General features: G+C 49.3%; 1 protein-coding gene across 6 annotated transcripts; it reads right to left on the minus strand.

The window, feature by feature from the left end:
* Positions 1 to 3,837: 3,837 nt before the first annotated feature.
* On the minus strand, positions 3,838 to 19,933 carry LOC105496991 (leukocyte-associated immunoglobulin-like receptor 1). Of its 6 annotated transcripts, none has more exons than XM_071087813.1 (12): positions 19,592 to 19,917; positions 18,363 to 18,470; positions 16,243 to 16,381; positions 15,769 to 15,804; positions 12,044 to 12,337; positions 11,146 to 11,196; positions 8,010 to 8,048; positions 7,571 to 7,699; positions 7,435 to 7,477; positions 7,309 to 7,346; positions 7,011 to 7,090; positions 3,838 to 6,472 (listed from the first exon to the last, which is right to left on the minus strand). In XM_071087813.1, the coding sequence occupies exons 3-12, from the start codon at positions 16,274 to 16,276 to the stop codon at positions 6,326 to 6,328; spliced, it is 891 nt and encodes a 296-aa protein (XP_070943914.1). In that variant the 5' UTR covers positions 16,277 to 16,381; positions 18,363 to 18,470; positions 19,592 to 19,917; the 3' UTR covers positions 3,838 to 6,325. The 6 variants fall into 6 exon arrangements, with proteins under 6 accessions (XP_070943914.1, XP_070943913.1, XP_011765950.3 ...); XM_071087812.1 differs by having other exon boundaries at positions 16,243 to 16,453; XM_011767648.3 differs by having other exon boundaries at positions 16,243 to 16,567.
* Between the last annotated feature and the right edge of the window lie 264 nt (positions 19,934 to 20,197).

Genomic DNA, 20,197 nt, shown 5'->3' on the forward strand with positions numbered 1-20,197 from the left:
TATGAGAATTTGGGAAATTAGAATCTTGGTAAAGTACAGATTAGTTAAAAGAAAGAGATGCTTTAGAAAATCAAAGACATTTCTGAAAGAATGTATAATAACCAATAACAGTTTGACCCCAGTGTTATAGAGGATGGGGAAAAGGTGGAAGAATGAGAAAATAATACACATTTCATGTAGTCTATGTGCACAAATCTTTTTCTTTTGTTGGGAAGAAAATGTTTTATCACAACAAAGATAAAAAATTTAGCAACTTTGTTCTAGAGATCAATCAATAAATCCAAATAGGAGAAAGAGGAGTGGTCTATAAAAGCAGAAAGCAATCTCACAAATGAATAGATATAGTGTACTAAATAAATTGAGCTGGATGGTAACTAAAAGCAACAAGAAAATATCTGTAAATCCTAGACCAGCTGTGATGATGGCTCCATATGCCCTTAAGGAACTGCAAAAATTCATGAAAAAGTAAAGACCTTCTCCTTTCTTTATCAAAGTGATTTTTATGGAGGTACAATGTAGGACCAAATGAGGCACGTTTTACTGCTTGGAACAGCAACAGGAAAATTCTCATCCCGCAGCTCTTACAGCTTAGATCTTAGCAATCGGAACAGAACAGGTTTTCACGGCTGAAGGACTGAGCAGAACAACAGTTTTTGGAAGCTTTAGCTCTAAATCCCAGTGGATCTGGAGCAGGTGCAGAGCTTTGGGGACTCTCAAAGCACTTTTAAATCTGGTTAAGTGTCAGAATTGCATGTAGACATCAACACACTTATATTCCTTGATTATTCCTCCTCCCTAAGCCTTAAACGTATAGCCACCTTTTATCAAAAAGATATTTTATTTGTTTAAGTGGAAGATATAGTTTACTTTCTTCACACGGATGCCAGAAATTTTCTATTGTTGGTGCAATCAAGTGCATACTGCGTCCCAGATCCTATAACAAAGGAGATGAAGGTGTATAATTTTATACTCATCACAGAAAGTTTTCAGAGACTAACTGGCATCACCAACCAAAATACAACGTGCTACCACCACAACTATTTTCAAATGTCCTCAGTAGTAGTTTCCACTGGACAGCAGGTGTGTAAGCAAGAGCCAAGAGTGAAACATGCTCTTCCTAGCAAGAGAGCAAAGATTGTGCGGTTTGGTGTATTCATCCAGAGAGAGTGTTTTAAATGGGGCTATGACAGAGAAGGTAACAAGAGGTGTCGGGCAGCCCTGGACACCCTCAGAAAATATCCCCGCTTCATGAATTTATTTTCTATGTTCAGTTTTGACACTAAAAGGTTATATATATATATGTGTGTGTGTGTGTGTGTGTATATATATATGTGTGTGTATATATATACACATATCTCCACCCTATAGTTTATATGACAAACATTCTCACTTGTTCAAGCTGTATTCAATGTCAAGCCCATTTTATTTCCCCTACTACAAAATCCCACCGCTGTGGTCCTTGTACCTACGGTGATGGTTCTGAATAAAGCCCTCCCTACTTTGCTTTAATAAAGGTCACTGGGTAATCTTTCTCTCAACACCTTGCCCAGTGGCCCAGGCTCCAAGAAAGGGAAGGTCAGACCCCTGGCCTGTGCCCTGGATACTCACAGGGATGTCTGTGTGTATATGCTGCTGCCCCATCTGGCCCAGGTGAGGCCTGTCCCCCCTTCCACGTTGGGCCCCACTGCAGCCTCCTGGTGCTCACACCCCAGGGGAATTGGGGAATCACAAGCACAGGGTAGGCCCTCCCTCTCTGCCTGGCCGCACTGCACTGCCCAGGTGGTGCTTGGGGGCCGTGCAGCAGGAGGGACATCTCCACACAGCAATGTCCCCAGACCTCATCACCCTGAGTTCTAGCCCCTGCGTTGGGTGGGTTGGAAGGTGAAGAAGAAAAGACAGTCCCCTGCATCTGATTTTCTGTCTTCTCTCTGGACCCATCCTCCTCCCACTAATATTTCAAGAAATAACAGTGTGGTATTTTTGCTTAATTTCCCCTAAACTATATCTGTCCTGTTTCCACTGTGACCTCACCGCCTGAACTTCCTGGACTTCCTTGCACTGGAGCAGACAGTGGCATCTGCTCAGCTCAGCTCTCCTGTGCTCTGCAAGGGGTAGAAAAATTCACACATCCTCGCCTATGTCCAGACTGTCCGCCTTCTGCTAAAGAGTTCATTTACCCACCTGTCAACCTCAGAGTCAAACAAACAAGACGTTATGGCAGAAAACACCCGGCTGATGGTTGAAAAACAACCAGAAAAGAAAGACAGAGATACAGAAAAAGAGATAGAGATGGCTGGGCGCAGTGGCTCACACCTGTAATCCCAGGACTTTGGGAGGCCGAGGTGGGTGGATCACCTGAGGTTGGGAGTTCGAGACCAGCCTGACCAACATGCAGAAATCCCGTCTCTAACAAAAATACAAAAAATTAGCTGGGTGTGGTGGTGCATGCCTGTAATCCCAGCTACTCGGGAGGCTGAGGCAGAATTGCTTGAACCTGGGAGGCAGAGGTTGTAGTGAGCTGAGATCGCACCATTACACTCCAGCCTGGGAAACAAGAGGGAAACTCTGTCTCAAAAAAAAAAAAGAGAGACAGAGAGAGAGAGAGAGAGACAGAGACACATTGTGAGAGAGAAAGAAAGAGAGAGAGACAAAGACAGAGACAGATAAAGCAGGGAGAACGTGTCCCACGTGAAGAACAGGGAAAATCAGTCATGATATTCAGGCAAGAAAGCAAAGATATAGAGTACAGCAATAGAAAGCAGATCACAGGAGGAAATTAAACCTGAGCACAAAGAGAAAATTAAAGCTTAGTACAAATTAAAATTGGGTAGGCCAGCCAGGCACCCACCCTCTTTGAACCAGGACAGAAACCTCCCAGCAGACTGAGCTGCAGTCCGTCCCGGGGTTCATAATATGGAATCAGGAGCCTCACCCGGGTCTGAAGCCCCTGCCTCTGAGACTTGGCCGACCTTGGACCAGTTACTTCATGTCTCGGTCCATAGTTTTGTTTTTTTTTTTTTAATGAGGAAAATAATAGAGCACGCTGTGAAGGGTTTGTAGGAGAATTTAATGTGTCCATGTTTGCTTAAACTAAATTAGCAACTGCCCCACAGAAAGAGCTGGCTGAGTTTTTGCTGAATTCCTAAAAATCTTTCTATATATATATAAAAAATAGTATTTTAAAAATATTCTCTTTGTAGTGGGCATGCAGGCTTCTTTTCTAGGATTTTTCATTTGTTTGGTTTGCTTTTTCGGGATTTTTTTCGTATTCTTTTTTTCACTGACAGATAATAATGGCATATACGTACGGGGTACAATGTTGCATTACTCTGTTTTCACACGGCTACAAAGAACCTCCGGGGACTGGGTAATTTATAAAGGAAAGAGGTTTAATTGACTCACAGTTCAGCATGGCTCGGGAGCCCTCAGGAAACTTACAATCATGGCGGAAGGCAAAGGAGAAACAGGCACCTTCCTCACAAGCAGGCAGGAAGGAGAACGAATACAGGCGGAATTACCAAACACTTATAAAACCATCAGCTGTCATGAAAACTCACTTACTGTCAAAGGAACAGCATGGGGAAAACTGCCCCGATGATTCAATTACCTCCACCTGGTGTCTCCCTTGACACGTGGGGATTGCAGGGCTTACAATTCAAGATGAGATGTGGGTGGGAACACAGAGCCAAACTGTCTTAAGTGTTTTGATGATTGGTTTACACGTGCAGTTCTTCTCAGGTGGGGTCTGAAGGAGTGGCCTTCCCCTCCACACCTGTGGGCGTTTCTCGTTAGGTGGAACGAGAGACTTGAGAAAAGAAATGAGACACACAGACAAAGTATAGAGAAAGAAAAAGTGGGCCCAGGGGACCTTTGCTCAGCATACAGAGGACCCACGCCGGCACCGGTCTCTGAGTTCCCTCAGTATTTATTGATAATTATCTTTGCCATCTTAGAAAAAAGGGAAGTGGTAGGGAGAAGGTCAGCAGTAAGACATATGAATACAGATCTCTGTGACTTAAGTTTAAGGAAAAGTGCTGTGCCTTGATATGCATATGTAGACATCTCCATAAACCTTTTTAGTGCATTAAGAGCAGCATTGCACTAGCAAGTCCCACCTTTCGCCCTAAGGCGGTTTTCTCCTTTCTCAGTAAACGGAACATACAATCGGGTTTTATACCGAGATGTTCCATTGCCCAGGGACGGGCAGGAGACAGATGCTTTTCTCTATCTCAACCGCCAACAACCGCCAAGAGGCCTTCTTCCCTCTTACACTAGTCCTCCTCAGCACAGACCCTTCACGGGTGTCAGGCTGGGGGACGATCAGGTCTTTCCCTTCCCACAAGGCCATGTTTCAGACTGTCACATGGGGAGAAACCTTGGACAATACCTAGCTTTCCTAGGCAGAGGTCCCTGCGACCTTTGGCAGTGTGTGTGTCCCTGGGTACTTGAGATTAAGAGAATGGTGATGACTTTTCACCAGCAAGCTGCCTTCAGGCAATTGTTTAACAAAGCACACCCTGCACAGCCCAAAATCCTCTGAACCTTGAGTCACCACAGCACATGTCTCTTGCAAGGACAAGGTCAGGGGTAGGGTCACAGATTAACAGCATCTCAAATACAGAACAAAATGGAGTCTCTTATGTCTACTTCTTTCTATATAGACACAGTAACAGTCTGATCTTTCTTTTCCCCACAGGGTCTCACGCAGAGCCATGCCCATTGGAGTCTCCACCTCAGGCTTGTGACTGTTTTGGGGTTTTTGTTTTGTTTTGTTTTGAGACAGAGTCTCACTCTGTCGCCCAGGCTGGAGTGCAGTGGCGTGATTTCAGCTCACTGCAAGCTATCCCTCCCGGGTTCACGCTCTTCTCCTGCCTCAGCCTCCCGAGTAACTGGGACTACAGGCGTCCGCCACCACTCCCGGCTAGTGTTTTGTATTTTTAGTAGAGACGGGGTTTCACCATGTTAGCCAGGATGGTCTCGATCTCCTGACCTCGTGATCCGCCCGCCTCAGCCTCCCAGAGTGCTGGGATTACAGGCGTGAGCCACCGCGCCTGGCCTGCTTTTGTTTTTTAAAGACAAACACAGATGAACCCAAATGAGATTGTCACCTCCTAGTGCTGCATAGGGTAATTTTCTGTTTCAATCTGCATTTGAGAGAGTACCATCTTACCCTACAGGTAGGGTGGATACTCAGATATGCCTCAACCAACAGCAGGCTCAGTGATTCCTTGGATGTCCTGAGGCGTGTGAGTGTGTGTGCATGTCTGTGTGTGTGTACGCATGTGTGTGAGAGCATGCATTCCTGTGCATGTATGCGCAGATGTGGACCTGTAGGGTCAGCTCTCTGCCTTCACCCAGCCACACCTCCCTCATTCATTCCTGATACACGTGATTTGTCAGAAAACAGTGACACCAACGGGAAGTCCTAAGATGAGCAAATTCAGAATATCTAATGTATAATATCCGTGGTAGTGGGTGCGCTGATGAATTTGATTGTGGCTATCATTGCACAATGTATGCGTATAACGAATTATCACGTTTTACGCCTTGAATATGTACAATCCTGATCAATTAAATTTTAAAAAGAAAACGCTGACACCTCCTTTGTAGGTCCTGTTTCCCACGCTCAGCTTTGAACAACTGTGACAGCAGAGCCTGGGTCCGAGAGACCTATGCACCCAGGACCAGGCCTGAGGTTGCCAGATGTGAGGTATTCAAAATTATTTATTGATGCACAGAGTAAAGCATGATCCAGAGAACTGGGCTTGGCTCTCAGCTGTGTGTGTATAGTGCAGTCTCAAGGCTAGCTCTTGACTTCTAGGAAGGTCTTTAGGGTTAACAGGGCAGATAATTATAGCAAAGTCCCTGGGGTCATTGGAGGTTCACAGCAGACACCTAGGACAAGCTTGGAGGCGGCATCACTGCTCAGGAAATCAGCTGATTGACTGTAGCGGGGTCTCTGGAAATAGCCTGACGGCTATAGCTGGGCCTCTAGAACAGGCAGGTGACTTTAGCTGGGTCTCTGGAAACAGTCAGGTGAATAAAGCTGGGTCTCTAGAAACAGCCAGGGAACTGTAGCTGGGTCTCTGGAATCAACTGAGAAACTGTCCAAGGAGCTGCTCAATTGTAGAAGGGACTACCTGGCTAACGAACCTTCTGGATGCTGGTTAGAAACCTCCAGTCTCCAGCTCATGTCTCCAGGTCGGCTGCCTGACTGGCTTTCTGGATGAAGATGAGTCCAAGGGGAAGCCTTCCAAATGGCCGCTTCAGCCTTTTCCTAGAGTGACTTTATATCCTCAGGTGCAGAGGCCAGGTGGGCCTGGGGTCAGTGTCTGGCAACAGCTGCATACGTGCTGGACTCAGCCATGGGCTCTGTGGACTGTGGGGACACAGCCTGGGCTGTCCTCCGTGTGAGGGCCCAGTGGTCCAGCTGAGCATACGTCACCTCCTGGGAACTCCCTGCAGCCGGGGCCTGAGAGAGAGAGACCCAGGGTGAGGGAGTGCCTGGTGGAGGGTGAGGTGAGGGGTTGTGGGGCTGGAGGGCTGTGGCGGCCATCTCCATGGGCCCCGAGGACCCTCTCCTGAAATTGCATCCGTGTGAAGAGCCCTCCCACAGGGTATTAGGGTTGGTCTATGTGACAATGAACAAGGCAGAAGGGAAGACTCCTGACTTCCAAGCTGAGGCAAAAGACATCGCGCTTCCGCCCCTCCCCGCCACCCATCCTTGGATCCCTCCCTCTGGGGGAATCTGCGGTGTGGAGAGGCCCCTGTGAGAGGAACAGAGGTTTCCTGCCCACAGCCGTGGGAGTGAGCGTCTTGGACGTAGAGCCTCCAGCCCACAAGAGCCTTCAGATGGACACAGCCCTGGGCGACCTCTCGACAGCAACCTCAGGACAGGCCATGAGCCAGAACCGCCCAGCTGAACCACTCCTGAATTCCCAGTCCAAGGAACTGAGATTTTTTTAAGCTGCTAAATGTGGGGAACTTGAATAACTAGGAGGAAGGCTCACCGAGGTGTCCGTCTCTCTGTCCTTCTCAGGAAGTCCATTGATTGTGGCCTTCTCAGGAAGTCCATTGACTGTGGCCTTGTCTGGGGGAGAAAATACATGGCCAGTTTTCTGGGAAGGATGTCACAAGGCAAATCTGCCTGAGACCCCCCAGCTTCAGTTGACATCCTGCACCCAATCAATAATACGACCTTCTAGAATGTTCCCAAAGATTCTTCCCCCCGCCCCCCACATTGCATCTGGATTGGCAAGAAGTTCCCACTTCCCCATCCCAGGCCTGTCCCTCCTCCTCCCCCTTTACCTGCTGTCCTCTCTAGAACATCAACAGCCAGGTCGGGCCTGAGAGGAAAAATAAAAGTGAACCTCAGGGGCAGCCTGGGGGCAGAGGACTGGGTGGAGGCCCAGGAGTCATTCCCAGGGGCCTCACCTCTGCTGTAGCTTCTGCTCCTCGTCCTTGCTTCTGGGGGAACCTGAGGACAGTCGGGGTATGAATTAAGGAGACCTTCTTCCTAGCCTCTCCTGACAGCTTCCCCAGGTCACTCCACCCTGCCCCTGAGACCTACCCTGCTTTATCTGATTCTGGCGATGGAGGAAAAAGAGGACCAGAAGGAGGAGACAAAAGAGGAAGACCACTGAGACCCCAATGAGAATATAAAGATGCTCAGCACTCAGGCCTTGGGAAGCAGGTGCATCTAAGAAAGACAGAAACAGGTTTTCAGCAGTGTGCATTTATTGAGCACCTACTGTATACCACACACATGTCGCGTGCGTGTCATAAACTTACTAATATATAAAATCTCTCAGGTAAATAATAGTTCTGCAGCACAGGGATCGTTATCCCCTTCTTCCACCACCGGGGTCCTGAGTGCTGGGGTCCTCTGCACAGGGACACAGCCGTGGCCATTGGCAGAGTGGGAATCTGACCAACCCCAAAGCCCAACCTCTTTCTCGTTCACCAGGAGGCACACACCAGGCTCACGCTCCATAGTCCCCATCACTCACGCTCATTGTGACCGTTGTCCGATGGCCTCTGCATGGGTCCTGGGAGGGAGGAATTAGAAAGAAATGGAGTTAGTCCTGAGCTGGACAGAGAAGGCTCTGAGTCCTCCCATGTCCACTGTGGGGATCTCTCTTCACTCCCCAGGACCCTGACCGCTCCTTCTAGACCAACACCATCCAGCAGAGTCTTCTGTGATGATGGAAACTTTCTACATCTACTGTCCAGTATGAGAGTCACACGTAGCTACTGATATTTAAATTTATCCAAAGTCGAATGGTGTGAGAAGCCTGCTGCACTGTCTGCATCTCGAGGGCTCAGTGACCCCATGTGCCTGATGCCATCCCTACTGGACAGTGCAGATACAGCACGTTTCCTGGGCATGAAGCTGTGGTAGACATCGCTGGTCTCTGCCCTCTGTGGATCTAGGCAGAGACCAACCACCAAGAAGAGGGAGGGAGACTTTCCCTCCCTGACCTCCTTCTGGGTTCCCACCAGAGTGCAAGAATCCCCGTGTCTGATTTTATCGCCCTCGCGGCAACCCCCTCATGGGGATATAACCCGCCCTCCTGTGGGAAGAATCCAAGCCCCGATGTGCTCCTGTTTCCTGAAGCCCTGCAGCTAGCGGGCGAGTGTGTGCGGCGCCGCCCAGGCTCCCTGCGCAGCGCATTCCGGGCCGGCCCGTCATCTCCTCGAACATTCACCGTCCTCAGCACAGTGCACGCCACTACCCAATTCACAGGTAACCAAATGGGGTCCTGTGGGGCTCCCCAAAACCCAGGGTCCGAGCCAAGCGTCTCTCTTCCAGGAACAGCATCCCTCCCCTCCCCCGCTGCCTAGGTAGCATCTTCAATATCCTTCAAGAAAGGCAGACGTTCTCTCTTGGAGTGTGCTTTCTCTCATGCCTCGTCCACGTTCCAAGGTCCAGGACACCACCCGTTATTCTACACCATGACTTCCTGGGCTTGCTCTTCATAACATTTGCCACCATTTAAAATTGCATATGTATTATTCATGTGCAATAGTATACATTTTATATTATTTATAGCTATATGTATCATGTATTATGCAAATGTATAATATATAATATATTTTTAAATTATGTAATCTTGATATAGACATAATTTAATGTATATAGTGTTAATTGTATATGATTTATAACTCATATGTTACATATATTCACTATAACATATAATGTATAATTTATATTAAATCGAAACCTGTAATTAAATATAACATATTTTTTCTATTATAGTTATATATAATGTATACATAATAGATGGTATGTTTACATTAATACCTATATTTATTTATTAATTATAACAGTTGAAATTTATTATGCTATATAGTAAATTATCTTTCATATAATATATAACATACATTATAGTCATATGTAGTGATACACTAACATATTCTTATTATATAATTATCTTCCTTATATACATAATATATGATGGAAAAATATTTATTATAATTTAAATTATAGATCTGAAATTCTCCATTGCAAATCATATATTTTTATTTGTATATGCATGTATGAGAACCTGTGCATTTCTATCGCTCATTCTAATTGTTTCTCCCCATTGAAGTTCACAAGGTGGGAGGCCATTTCTCCTCATTCACGGTGCATCACACCCAGAGCCTTCAGTGCCTGGCACAGTCCCTGTGAGGACAAAATACTTCCTCAGTATTAATAGCAGCACCCCTCCTTTGGGGTTTTCTAATCAGCACTGATGTCAGCGCCGTGTATACTTGAACTCAAGTCTCCCCTAAACGATTCTACCGGGACAGCTATTTTACTGCCTATGTTTCACATGAGGAATTTGGGACACAGGACGTTTGGGTGAGTCACCATCAGGCATGGAGCCGGGGGGGTGGCAGAACCACCGGGATTTGAACCATGAACCCAGCCATCTGGCTGCAGGAGGGTCTGTCCTCGTAACCTTTATATGTCACTGCATGAAAGATGAGAGAGGAGAGAGGGAAGGAGAGGGAGAGAGAGAGAAAGAGAGGGTAGATATTCCTGCAGACAGAAGGCCAATAAAAACCAGACACTGGACTTGAACCAGGTCAGCTGGACTCAGAAGCACGTCCCGTCCTGCTCCAGCAGCCCAGGAGCCTCTGAGGGGGTCCGGAAGGAGCACAGCATGGCTCCTCCCACCTCCCCATGTGGCTTCAGCCCCTGGTCCCACCTGCCTGAGCTCACAGCCCGAGCCTCACAGGCCATCACTGGGTCTAGGTCCGAGGACGACCACTCTGGTGATGGAAACCCAGGTGGAGAAGGGTCCGCGGATGTCTTATGACCCCGTGTGTCCTCCCTTGGGAAGTTCCAGTCACAGATCACGGGGGAGATGGACAACTTGAGACCCAGGGACTTGGGGCAGCTTCACTTCAATCACACAGAGTCCAGGGCCAGAGCCAGGGGCAGCTTCTCTACCATCACAGAGTCCAGGGCAGAGCCAGATGGAAGGGAAGCCTCATGGCTTCATCCTGGTCACCGTTCACAGGCTACGTCCCCTCCCTGTCACCCTCCTCCTCTTACGGGACCTTACTCCACTGTTCAGGCCTCCCCCGGAGATCACAGAGCCAATAGGAGCATCACCGTCCCTCTCCAGGTGTCCCAGGTTGGAAGGTGAGTTCTAAGTCCCTCCATCAGTTGCAGAGCGGGGTGAATGGTGAGGCCACGCCCACAAGGGGGCAGCATGGAGCTCGGGAGAACCCGAAAGTCTGGGGTGGGGCTGCCCGGGTGGGTGGCTCCTGCCCCTGCCCCTGCCCCTGCCCCTGCCCCTGCCCCTGCCCCTTCATAGCCTTGTGACTTTAAGCAAGAAACTTTAATTTTTGTTTTGCATATTACAGAGGAGGAGGAGTTAGAGAACCAGACTAGTACCTCCCCTGGAGAGTGGTGCTTGCATTAAGTGTTTTCCACAGTTCCTGGCTTGGAATGAGGTTACAATCACGGTACCATTGTTGCTATGGTCTCTAGGAGCATTAGCCACCTCCCAGAGCCGGGCGGGTGTCAGTTCCTTCCCGTGGCCTCCCTAGACCTTGACTCCAAGCCCAGGGCCGAGGGCTAGACTCGGAGCTGCATCCCCAGCACAGATCCCCCTGTTATCCCTTCCGGCTGAGGACCCTGCTACTGACCAGCTGAGGAGTCGGGCTCTGTGACGGGGGAGTCCATGTTTCCAGAGGTTTCTGCAAACAGGGGCAAGAGAAGGATGTAGAACCCGTCCCAACCAACCTGCCCTCCTCCACCCTGAGCCCCCATCCAAAGGCCGCATGGCCATCAGGCAATCCCAGACAATGTCCCGAGACTCCTGAGAAAACGGGGCAGGGGACAGGAGGCTGGGGAGAGCCCCGCTGCTTGCCCCATTCTCCCTGGGGCTGGTCACTCCCTCTGCTCCTCCCACCACAAGCTCTGCTTGACCTCAGGGGACCTTTGAGGTCCTGGGGGGACATGAAGGTGGGTTGGAGCCTCTCCAGTGGACTTTGACTCCAGGACATCTCGGGCTGAGCACACACAGGGGTGCGTGTGGTCACATACCAAAGGTTTCCCCAAAGCCCTGTCCAGCCCTGACCAGGGGCCATCCCTGGGCCCTGTGCTTTGCCCAGTGGGAGATGAACCACACCAGGAGAAGCACATTGCCTGGGGCAGGTTCTGGCTCAGTGGAAAGGAATAACAAGTGAGACCATCCACCCTGTGTGAAAAGACACTCATCCCCTTGTAGGGGCGTCGCCCCCTAATCTCTGGGAACCCACTCCCCACCCAGCCAAGCAGAGCCAGCTCTGAGCCCACCGGATGCTGGGGCTGAGTGTCCAGGCCATCTGTGGTGTCCGGAGGAGACCAGGGCTCCAGGGACCTAAGCAGGTGCGAGGGCAGAGGGGAGGTGTGTGCAGAGGGAGAGGGGGAGAGGAGGGCTTGGGGGTCAGGAGGAGGGCAAGGGTGGCCACAGAGAGAGAGGGCAGCAGCTGGGACAGGGTCCAGGGACCTGTGCTCGAGGGCCGAGCTGAGACTGGGGCAAGGCCCAGGTGACGTCCTCACCTTTCACCACCAGGTTCAGGTAGTCGCTGTGCTCAGACCATCGGTGGGTCTTATAATAGATGCAGCGATAAAGCCCGGCGTTGGCTTCACTTACTGAGTCGATGCGGAATCTGGCCTCGGACTCAGATGGACTAGCTTGAGACACATCATTAGTATCATGGTAGTCGGATATACTCTTCCCCTCCAGGCGGAATGTTTGAACCCCAACCGGGCCCCGGCACACGATAGTCACAGGCCTCCCCGGGGGGATCACGGTGCCTGGCTCAGCCGAGATGGAGGGTCTGGGCAGGGGCCCTAGGAGGGAAGCAGAGAAGGACCTCAGCGTCCACCATAGGAAGTCACCATGCCACACATGTCATTTTAGCGTCACACGTCAGGGATTTTAGCAATTTTGTAGAGTTGTGCAGCCACGACCACAGCCCAACCTTAGAACATCGCCAGGCCTCCTGCACCTTCTACATGTGCGGGAATCCTCATCGGTGCAGAGTTATTTTCCCAGTTGACAATAAGGACCCCGAGACTTGCTCACAACTTGGGCCTTGCTCAGGGTCACGTGGGAAGTGTTGGAGCAGCCTGGGGCCCCTCATGTCTGCCGAGGGCCCAGGGTCACTTTCCAGAGGGACAGAGGGCGGGAGGGGGCACAGGACGGGGATGACAGGGTCATTCGTGAAGGACAAGGGACAGGGGAGCGAGGGCTCTGGAGATGGCTCGTGCTGGGGCCTGAAGGGCACTGGCCGGTCCCCGGGGGGGACTGAGTGTGGGACGGGGGTTGCCAGGCTCCTGTGAGGGTCCGATGGGGTGAGGGTGAAGCCCCCAGCCCTGACCCAGCCCTGATCTGCTCACAGCAGATGCCCAGCCCGTGACAGGTCCCCATTGCTAATGCAGGTCTCTGTGGAGACACCACCTCTGTGTTTTCCTCTATAGTTTCTCCTTTCTCCTCAGCCGAATTTGCATTTCCTTGTTATTAAAGCTCTTGAAAAACCCTGTTTATCTCAACTGGGCTTGGGGTGGAGGAGGAAGGGCGGGTTTGATGCCCTGAAACAGGAAGGTTGTGTCAAAATTAGCAAAATCCCTGAGCAGGGCAGAGAGCTGGCAGGGCTTCAATTCGCTCATCCCGTCTTCATTCATTCTCTGTTATTGCCAGATTAAAACTGCATATATTGCAGGTGTACAACATGATGTGTTGGTACAGATACACACTGTGGACTCGCTGAATCAAGCTAATTCATATAACCTTACTTTGCATAATTTTTGTGGTGAGAACATTTAAAATCTGCCTCTTAGCGATTTTCAAGCATACGATACATTGTGATTAATCCTTATGTTGCACAATCCTGAACTTACTCTTCCTGTCTGGACGAAATTTTCTATCCTTTGAACAGCATCTCCCCAAACCCACCCATTTGTTCATTTTTCTTTCTTTTAACCATATCTCAGTTACTTATCAATCCGTTTAAAGATGCTTTTCATGGGCTGCTAATTCCACAAATGTGAGAAACACACACAGGGTGCCTGCCCTTTGGAGGTGGACGTCTAGAAGGGAGGACAGATACTGCTCGGAGAATTGTCCAATCTGCAGCTGTGAACTGCGGTTAAGTTTCCTGTGGGTAAGCGCAGGAATCTAGGGGACAGGTGGGCGGTGGAGCTGACCTCCTCTGCAAAGTCCTCAGGGACAGGATGTGGGTGGGAAAATGGGCATGTCCAGACCAAAGAGAGGTACACAGGTCTGATTCTATCTGAAGATAAACAGGGGAAGGGCTCTGAGAAAAAAAAATTCATCTTACAATGAGATAGTAAATGAAAAATTTTGAATACAATTTAAAAACGGTGGAAAGTACAATGGTCATGTCTGTGCTTTCGCAAATCACAGCGTCCCTGGGGTCAGGAAGGCAGCGGGCAGCAGTGGCATGGACAGGCTGAGGCCGGCCTCGGGGAGCCACGGAGGGGAGAGCGGCCACCACTGGGGGGAGACACAGGAAAAGTCAATGAAGAGAGAGGGAAAGATGAGAAAAACTGAGAGTGAAATCACCAGGACTGGGTGACATGATGCATCTAGGAGGATGGAGAAGAGATGGAATGTTCAGAGTCTGCCCTTTGTGACTGTCGTGTTCCCCACCAAGAAGCTGCCGAGTGAAGTGTGGGCTGGTCTGGGGAAAACTGCTGGGCTTAACCTTGTCGTGTTGGGGGTTTTTTTGTATTTTTTTTGTTTTTTTTTTTGTTTTTTTTTTTTTTTTTTGAGACAGAGTCTTGCTCTGTCACCCAGGCTGGAGTGCAGTGGCCGGATCTCAGCTCACTGCAAGCTCCGCCTCCTGGGTTCACGCCATTCTCCTGCCTCAGCCTCCTGAGTAGCTGGGACTACAGGCGCCTGCCACCTCGCCGGGCTAGTTTTTTGTATTTTTTAGTAGAGGCGGGGTTTCACCGGGTTAGCCAGGATGGTCTCGATCTCCTGATCTCGTGATCCACCCGTCTCGGCCTCCCAAAGTGCTGGGATTACAGGCTTGAGCCACCGCGCCCGGCCGTCGTGTTGGGTTTGAATTCTCATTGTGGAAATCGGTGTGTGAAGGTGACGCCTGCACTCCCAGGGTGACCGCAGAGCTACTCACAGCTGCCAAGACCTGGAAGTAACTCGAGTGTCCACTGCCAAATGAATGGATGAGGAAAATGTGGTGTGTCTATGCAATGGAATATTATTCAGCCCTAAAAAAGGAAGGACGTTGTATCATTTGCAACAACATGGATGAACCAGAGGACATTGTGCTAAGTGAAATAAGCCGGGCACAGAAAGACAATTATTACTGCATGATCTCACTTATCTGTGGAATCTAAGAAAAGTTGATCACACGGAAGTAGAGAGTAGGATGGTGGTTACTGGAGGCTGCAGGGCCTCCAGTAATATGGGAGAGACACTGATCAAATGATACAGAGTTTCAACTAGCCAGGAGGAGTGAGTTTTTCAGATCTGTTGCACAGCAGAACAATAGTTCATAATAATTTATTGTATATTTCAAAAGTACTAAAAGGAGATTTAAAATATTCTCATCACAATAAAATAAGTATGTGATGGGACTGATATGTTAATCAGCTTTATTTAATCTTTCCACCATGTGTCCACACGTCATCAGATCACAACGTACCCTTCAAACATATACAATTATTTGTCAATTAAAAATAAAATTTTTGAAAATAAGAAAGGCAAAATAAGACAGGTGGAGGATGCGAGAGAGAACTGGGTGAGGGTTATGCATTTTACATCTGGAATAGTTTGCAATCTAGGGTGTGTGTATATATATATATGTATATATATATATATATTTTTTTTTTTTGAGACAGAGTCTCGCTCTGTCGCCCAGGCTGGAGCGCAGTGGCCGGATCTCAGCTCACTGCAAGCTCCGCCTCCCGGGTTTACGCCATTCTCCTGCCTCAGCCTCCCGAGTAGCTGGGACTACAGGCACCTGCCACCTCGCCCAGCTAATTTTTTTTGTATTTTAGTAGAGACGGGGTTTCACCGTGTTCGCCAGGGTGGTCTCGATCTCCTGACCTCGTGATCCGCCTGTCTCGGCCTCCCAAAGTGCTGGGATTACAGGCTTCAGCCACTGCGCCCGGCCAATCTAGGGTATACTTAAAGGGGTCCCTCCAGGCCCTCTAAGCATCAACATGACTCCCACCCAGGACTGCCCTTGGGGTGCCAGAGGGGACGGGGAAGACGGGACAAAGGTGTGACTCACCCTCCTGCGCGTGGATCGTCTGGGCCAGGCAGAGCACTGCAAGAGAAGCCCCAGTGAGAAAAATGCCACCACCCAGTCTCCTTACGGGGCTGCTATCAAAACAGGGCTGGATGGAGCTGGGGGGCGTTCAGCATTTCATCAGGACCAAACCAACCCTCCTCGACATCACTATCTCAGTGCAATCCTTCTTGCTGCAAAATGGTTTCAAGATAAATCCCAAAGTCTCCTCTTCCAAAAAGGCTCCTGCTCCCCCAGCCCTTCTTAAAGCTGACCTCATCCCCATACCCGGGTCCCTGTTTTTAGGACAAGGTCTTCTCTGGTCAGACTTAGGCCCTGGGGAGAGCAGCAGGGCAGTCTTGGGGGAGGAGGACACTTTCCTTCCCAGAATCTTCTGCACTGGAGTCAGGCTTGAGCAGGGAACTTTCTAGACCTCCCGACCCCCTTTCCAGCCTCCCCGCTGCCTCCAGGACTCACCTAGGCCCAGGAGGGCGGTGGGGTGGGGAGACATGGCCCCGGTCCCAGTAGTCCGGCCTGGCCTGGGGTGCACCAGTGCAAGGACAGAACTCTGCAGCAGACACAAGCTGACAGGATGTGCTGGCCAGGGGCCTCCTGCCTGTGGGGTTTCCACAGCAGCTGCCTCACACAAGAGGAAGAGCTTTCTGTCCTGTTCTTTCCCGCCTTCCCACTAGTGAGACAAGAGGGAGGGTGCTGGTTTCTGAAAAATGTCACTTACCCTAAATGTGGCTTAGGATCAGATGACCCTAAACTAGGTACCCGATGTGTCAGCCTCTTTCTAAATCTATGGGACAAGGCAGAATAAAGGTCGGGCAACCAACTGACTTGGACGCCATCCCAACTCCACAAGTCAACGGTCGCAGCTCTTGGGCAAGACATGACACAACTAGAAGCTGACATTTCCTCGTATTAGAAATGGGAGCCATAGAAATCCTTCCCCAAATTTTTCATACTGTGATCTTTGCTAAAATCCCAACAAGGTATATAACATGTTAAAAAATATCCTACGACGCATACTATTTTTTTCAGGAGACAGTGTTGGTGAGGATGTGGAGAAACTGGATCCCTCGCGTACTTCAGTGGGAATTAAAAATTGGGCAATCACTATAGAGAACAGTGGGGAGGTTCCTCAAAAAATTAAAAATAGAGCTACCATATGGCCCAGGAATCCCACTTCTGGGTCTATATTTAAAATAAACAAAACAAAACAAAAAAAATAAATAAAAATTAAAAAATAAAATAAAATAAAATAAAATAAACAGGCCAGGCATGATGGCTCACGGCTGTCATCCCAGCACTTTGGGAGGCCGAGGCAGGTGGATCACCTGAGGCCAGGAGTTCGAGACTAGCCTGGCCAACATAGTGAAACCCTGTCTCTACTAAAAATACAAAAAAATTAGCTGGGTGTGGTGGTGGCAGGTGCCTGTAATCCCAGCTACTTGGGAGGCTGAGGCAGGAGAATCGCTTGAACCCAGAAGGCGGGGGTTGCAGTGAGCTGAGATTGCACCACTGCACTCCAGCCTGGGCAAGAAGAGCAAGACTCTGTCTCCAAAAAAAAAAAAAAAAAATCAATATGTAAAGAGCCATCTGAACTCCCCTGATCACTGCAGCACTATGCACTATAGCTAAGACGTGAAAATCATCTAAATGTCCATGACAGATGAATGGATATGGAAAATGTGGTACACACACAGGGGAATACTATGCAGCCTTAAACAAGGAAGAAAATTCTGCCATGGGCGACAACACAGACAAACCCTGAGGACATCATGCCAAGTGATGCAGATGCAGAGACCAAGTACTGCATGATGTCACAGGGGGTCTGCAAAGTCACCAGAGTCACAACATCACAGCAGGGAATGGTGGTTATGGGGGCTGGGAGGAAGGGAAAATGGGGAGTTATTAGCAAACAGGCCCTATCTGCTGTCCAACCTACAACCTATAAATCATCAATAATAATGTCTTGTTCACTTGAAATTTGTTAACTCATGTTATTTGGAGGGCCCAGAGGAAGACAGGAAGAGAAGGGAATGTTTGAAACTTCTTAGAGACTGATTACATGGTTGTGACCAAGATGCTGATAGTGATGTGAGCAGCGAAGTCCAGACTGACAAGGTCTCAGCTGGAAATGAGGATCTTACTGGGAACTAGAGCAATGGCCGCCCTTGTTACGCCTTAGCAAACAACACTGCTGCATTGCGTCCATGCCCTCGAGATACCACACCAGGGTATCTGGGGAAGAAATTTCTTTTTTCTTTTTTCTTTTTTTTAACAGAGTCTCGCTCTGTCGCCCAGGCTGGAGTGCAGTGGTGCGATCGTAGCTCACTGCAACCTCCGCCTCCCAGGTTGACGCCATTCTCCTGCCTCAGCCTCCCGTGTAGCTGGGACTACAGGCGCCGCCACCTCGCCCGGCTAATTTTTTGTATTTTTAGTAGAGACAGGATTTCATTGTGTTGGCCAGGATGGTCTTGATCTCTTGTCCTCGTGATCCACCCGCCTCGGCCTCCCAAAGTGCTGGGATTACAGGCGTGAGCCACCACGCCTGGCTGACTAATTTATTTCTTAAACACACTTCTTACCTGGGAATAAATTCAAATTTGCAGAAGAGTTGCAGAGATACAGAGAGTTCCCATATGCCCTTCATCCAGATCCCTCTAATGTTCAGGCTTTACACGACCCCAGCACATCTGCCAGAAAGAAAAAAATTAACACTGATACAGTAATTAAAATGACAGGTTTTATTTAGATTTCATCACCTTTCCACTAATGTTCTTTGCCTGTGCTGGGATCCAATGCAGGGGCACCGTCCTGCCTTTACTTCCCTCTCTGTTAACTGTAGAGAAGGGTTTCTGTTTTCCTAGTTGGGCCCTGATTAATATTCCCCTAGTATCTGAATACCAGGTGCCCAGGAAGGATGGGGGACAAGGGTGTGGTGCCCACTAGGGAAGGAGTGGCTGGCAGAATCGGCATCTGTCGGTTCCTCCACAATCTAAGGTCACAGAAAACATGGGCAGTTACTCTGGGTTTTTCCGTAAGAGGGGTGATACAGAGCTGTCGTTGTTCCATATTCTCAGAGGGCCCCTCCACCTTTGCATTCCTCTAAGACTTTGATCCCAGCTGGAGAAGGCAAGCTATATGCTTATGTCCAAGGCATGCCACAGACTCAGCACGTCACAGCGTCCTCACTCAAAAACGTTACTTGGTGTGGGATGCACAGGCATGGAGTAATGATTCCCACACTAGACTCAGATACACACACAATATTAGCGACTTAAACACCAATTAAATGTCAAGTGCAAAGACGACATCTGCATAAACAAAATGACGTAAGATACAACGTGAAACGTCATTCAAAGAAGAGTTTGCATTAGAATAGTTCAAATATTTCAAAACTGTTCCAGCACGGTCACTGCGTTGCTGACCAGTCTTCCTCCTGACATGTGGTCGCCGTAGTGATCTCAGGCTTGGACCTCGTGGACAGACTGGGGAACTCAAGCTAAACCCTGGTCCTCACAGAGTTCGGCACATTGCAATCCCTGTGTCTTTCCTTCCAATAGAATCCAATCTCAAGGTCCCCAGTTCCTGAGCAGCCCTGGCTTGGCTCAGCCAAAGGGAGGTGTCTAGAGAATCTGAGTCTCGACTGCCCGGAGGTCTGCACTTCTTGCCGTTTTCAGGAGATTCAACTGCAAAGCCCTCCCCAGGTCATCCACATTGGCTCACGTGTCTGTGCCCCACCCTTCCTGCCTGGGAGAAGCCTCTTGTTCAGCCGAAAAAGCAACCTGAGGGTGAGGTGGTAGCAGGGACTCACCCACGTCTCTCGCCATCTTCGGGCCCGGAGGGAGCCCTGGAAGGAAGACCTCAAGACGATGGTCATCTCCACAGGATTCCCACCCTGCCCCTGGCTTTGTCCTGAATATTAGCCTTGGCGGCCTGGCCCGGGTTCCGATGCTGGATGAACCTGGCTTTCCACGGGCTCCCACCTCCAGCCTGCGCTGTGGAGAGACCAGGTCCTCGGAACCGTATTTTAACCTTGTCCTCCCTTCCCTGCCGGGGTTTACCAAGACATAGCGGGTGTCGTAGATGTGAAAATGCTTCTGCTATACCAGAGTCAGGAACTGAGCAAAACTGAAAAATGCACAGGATGTGGTCCGCCAGGTGCTAGCATCACAGCTCTAATCTTTAACAAGGTCCAACCGCAGGCACGGAAATAAACAGCTTCTCCCTGCCCTGTACACATCTCCAATTTTACCCAGGATGGGGCTGAGGAAGCAACACAGATTCACAAATTTTACTTTTTTTTTTTCTTGCATGAGAGCCAAGGCAATAGGAGGCAAGGCTTGCTCCCTAATTAGTGCCTGACAGGAACCGTATCTCCGTCCCAATCCTTCTATTCAAAGTAGGCGCAATTTGCTTT

Source organism: Macaca nemestrina, chromosome 20, assembly GCF_043159975.1.
Source record: "Macaca nemestrina isolate mMacNem1 chromosome 20, mMacNem.hap1, whole genome shotgun sequence".
Classification (NCBI taxonomy): Eukaryota; Metazoa; Chordata; class Mammalia; order Primates; family Cercopithecidae; genus Macaca; species Macaca nemestrina.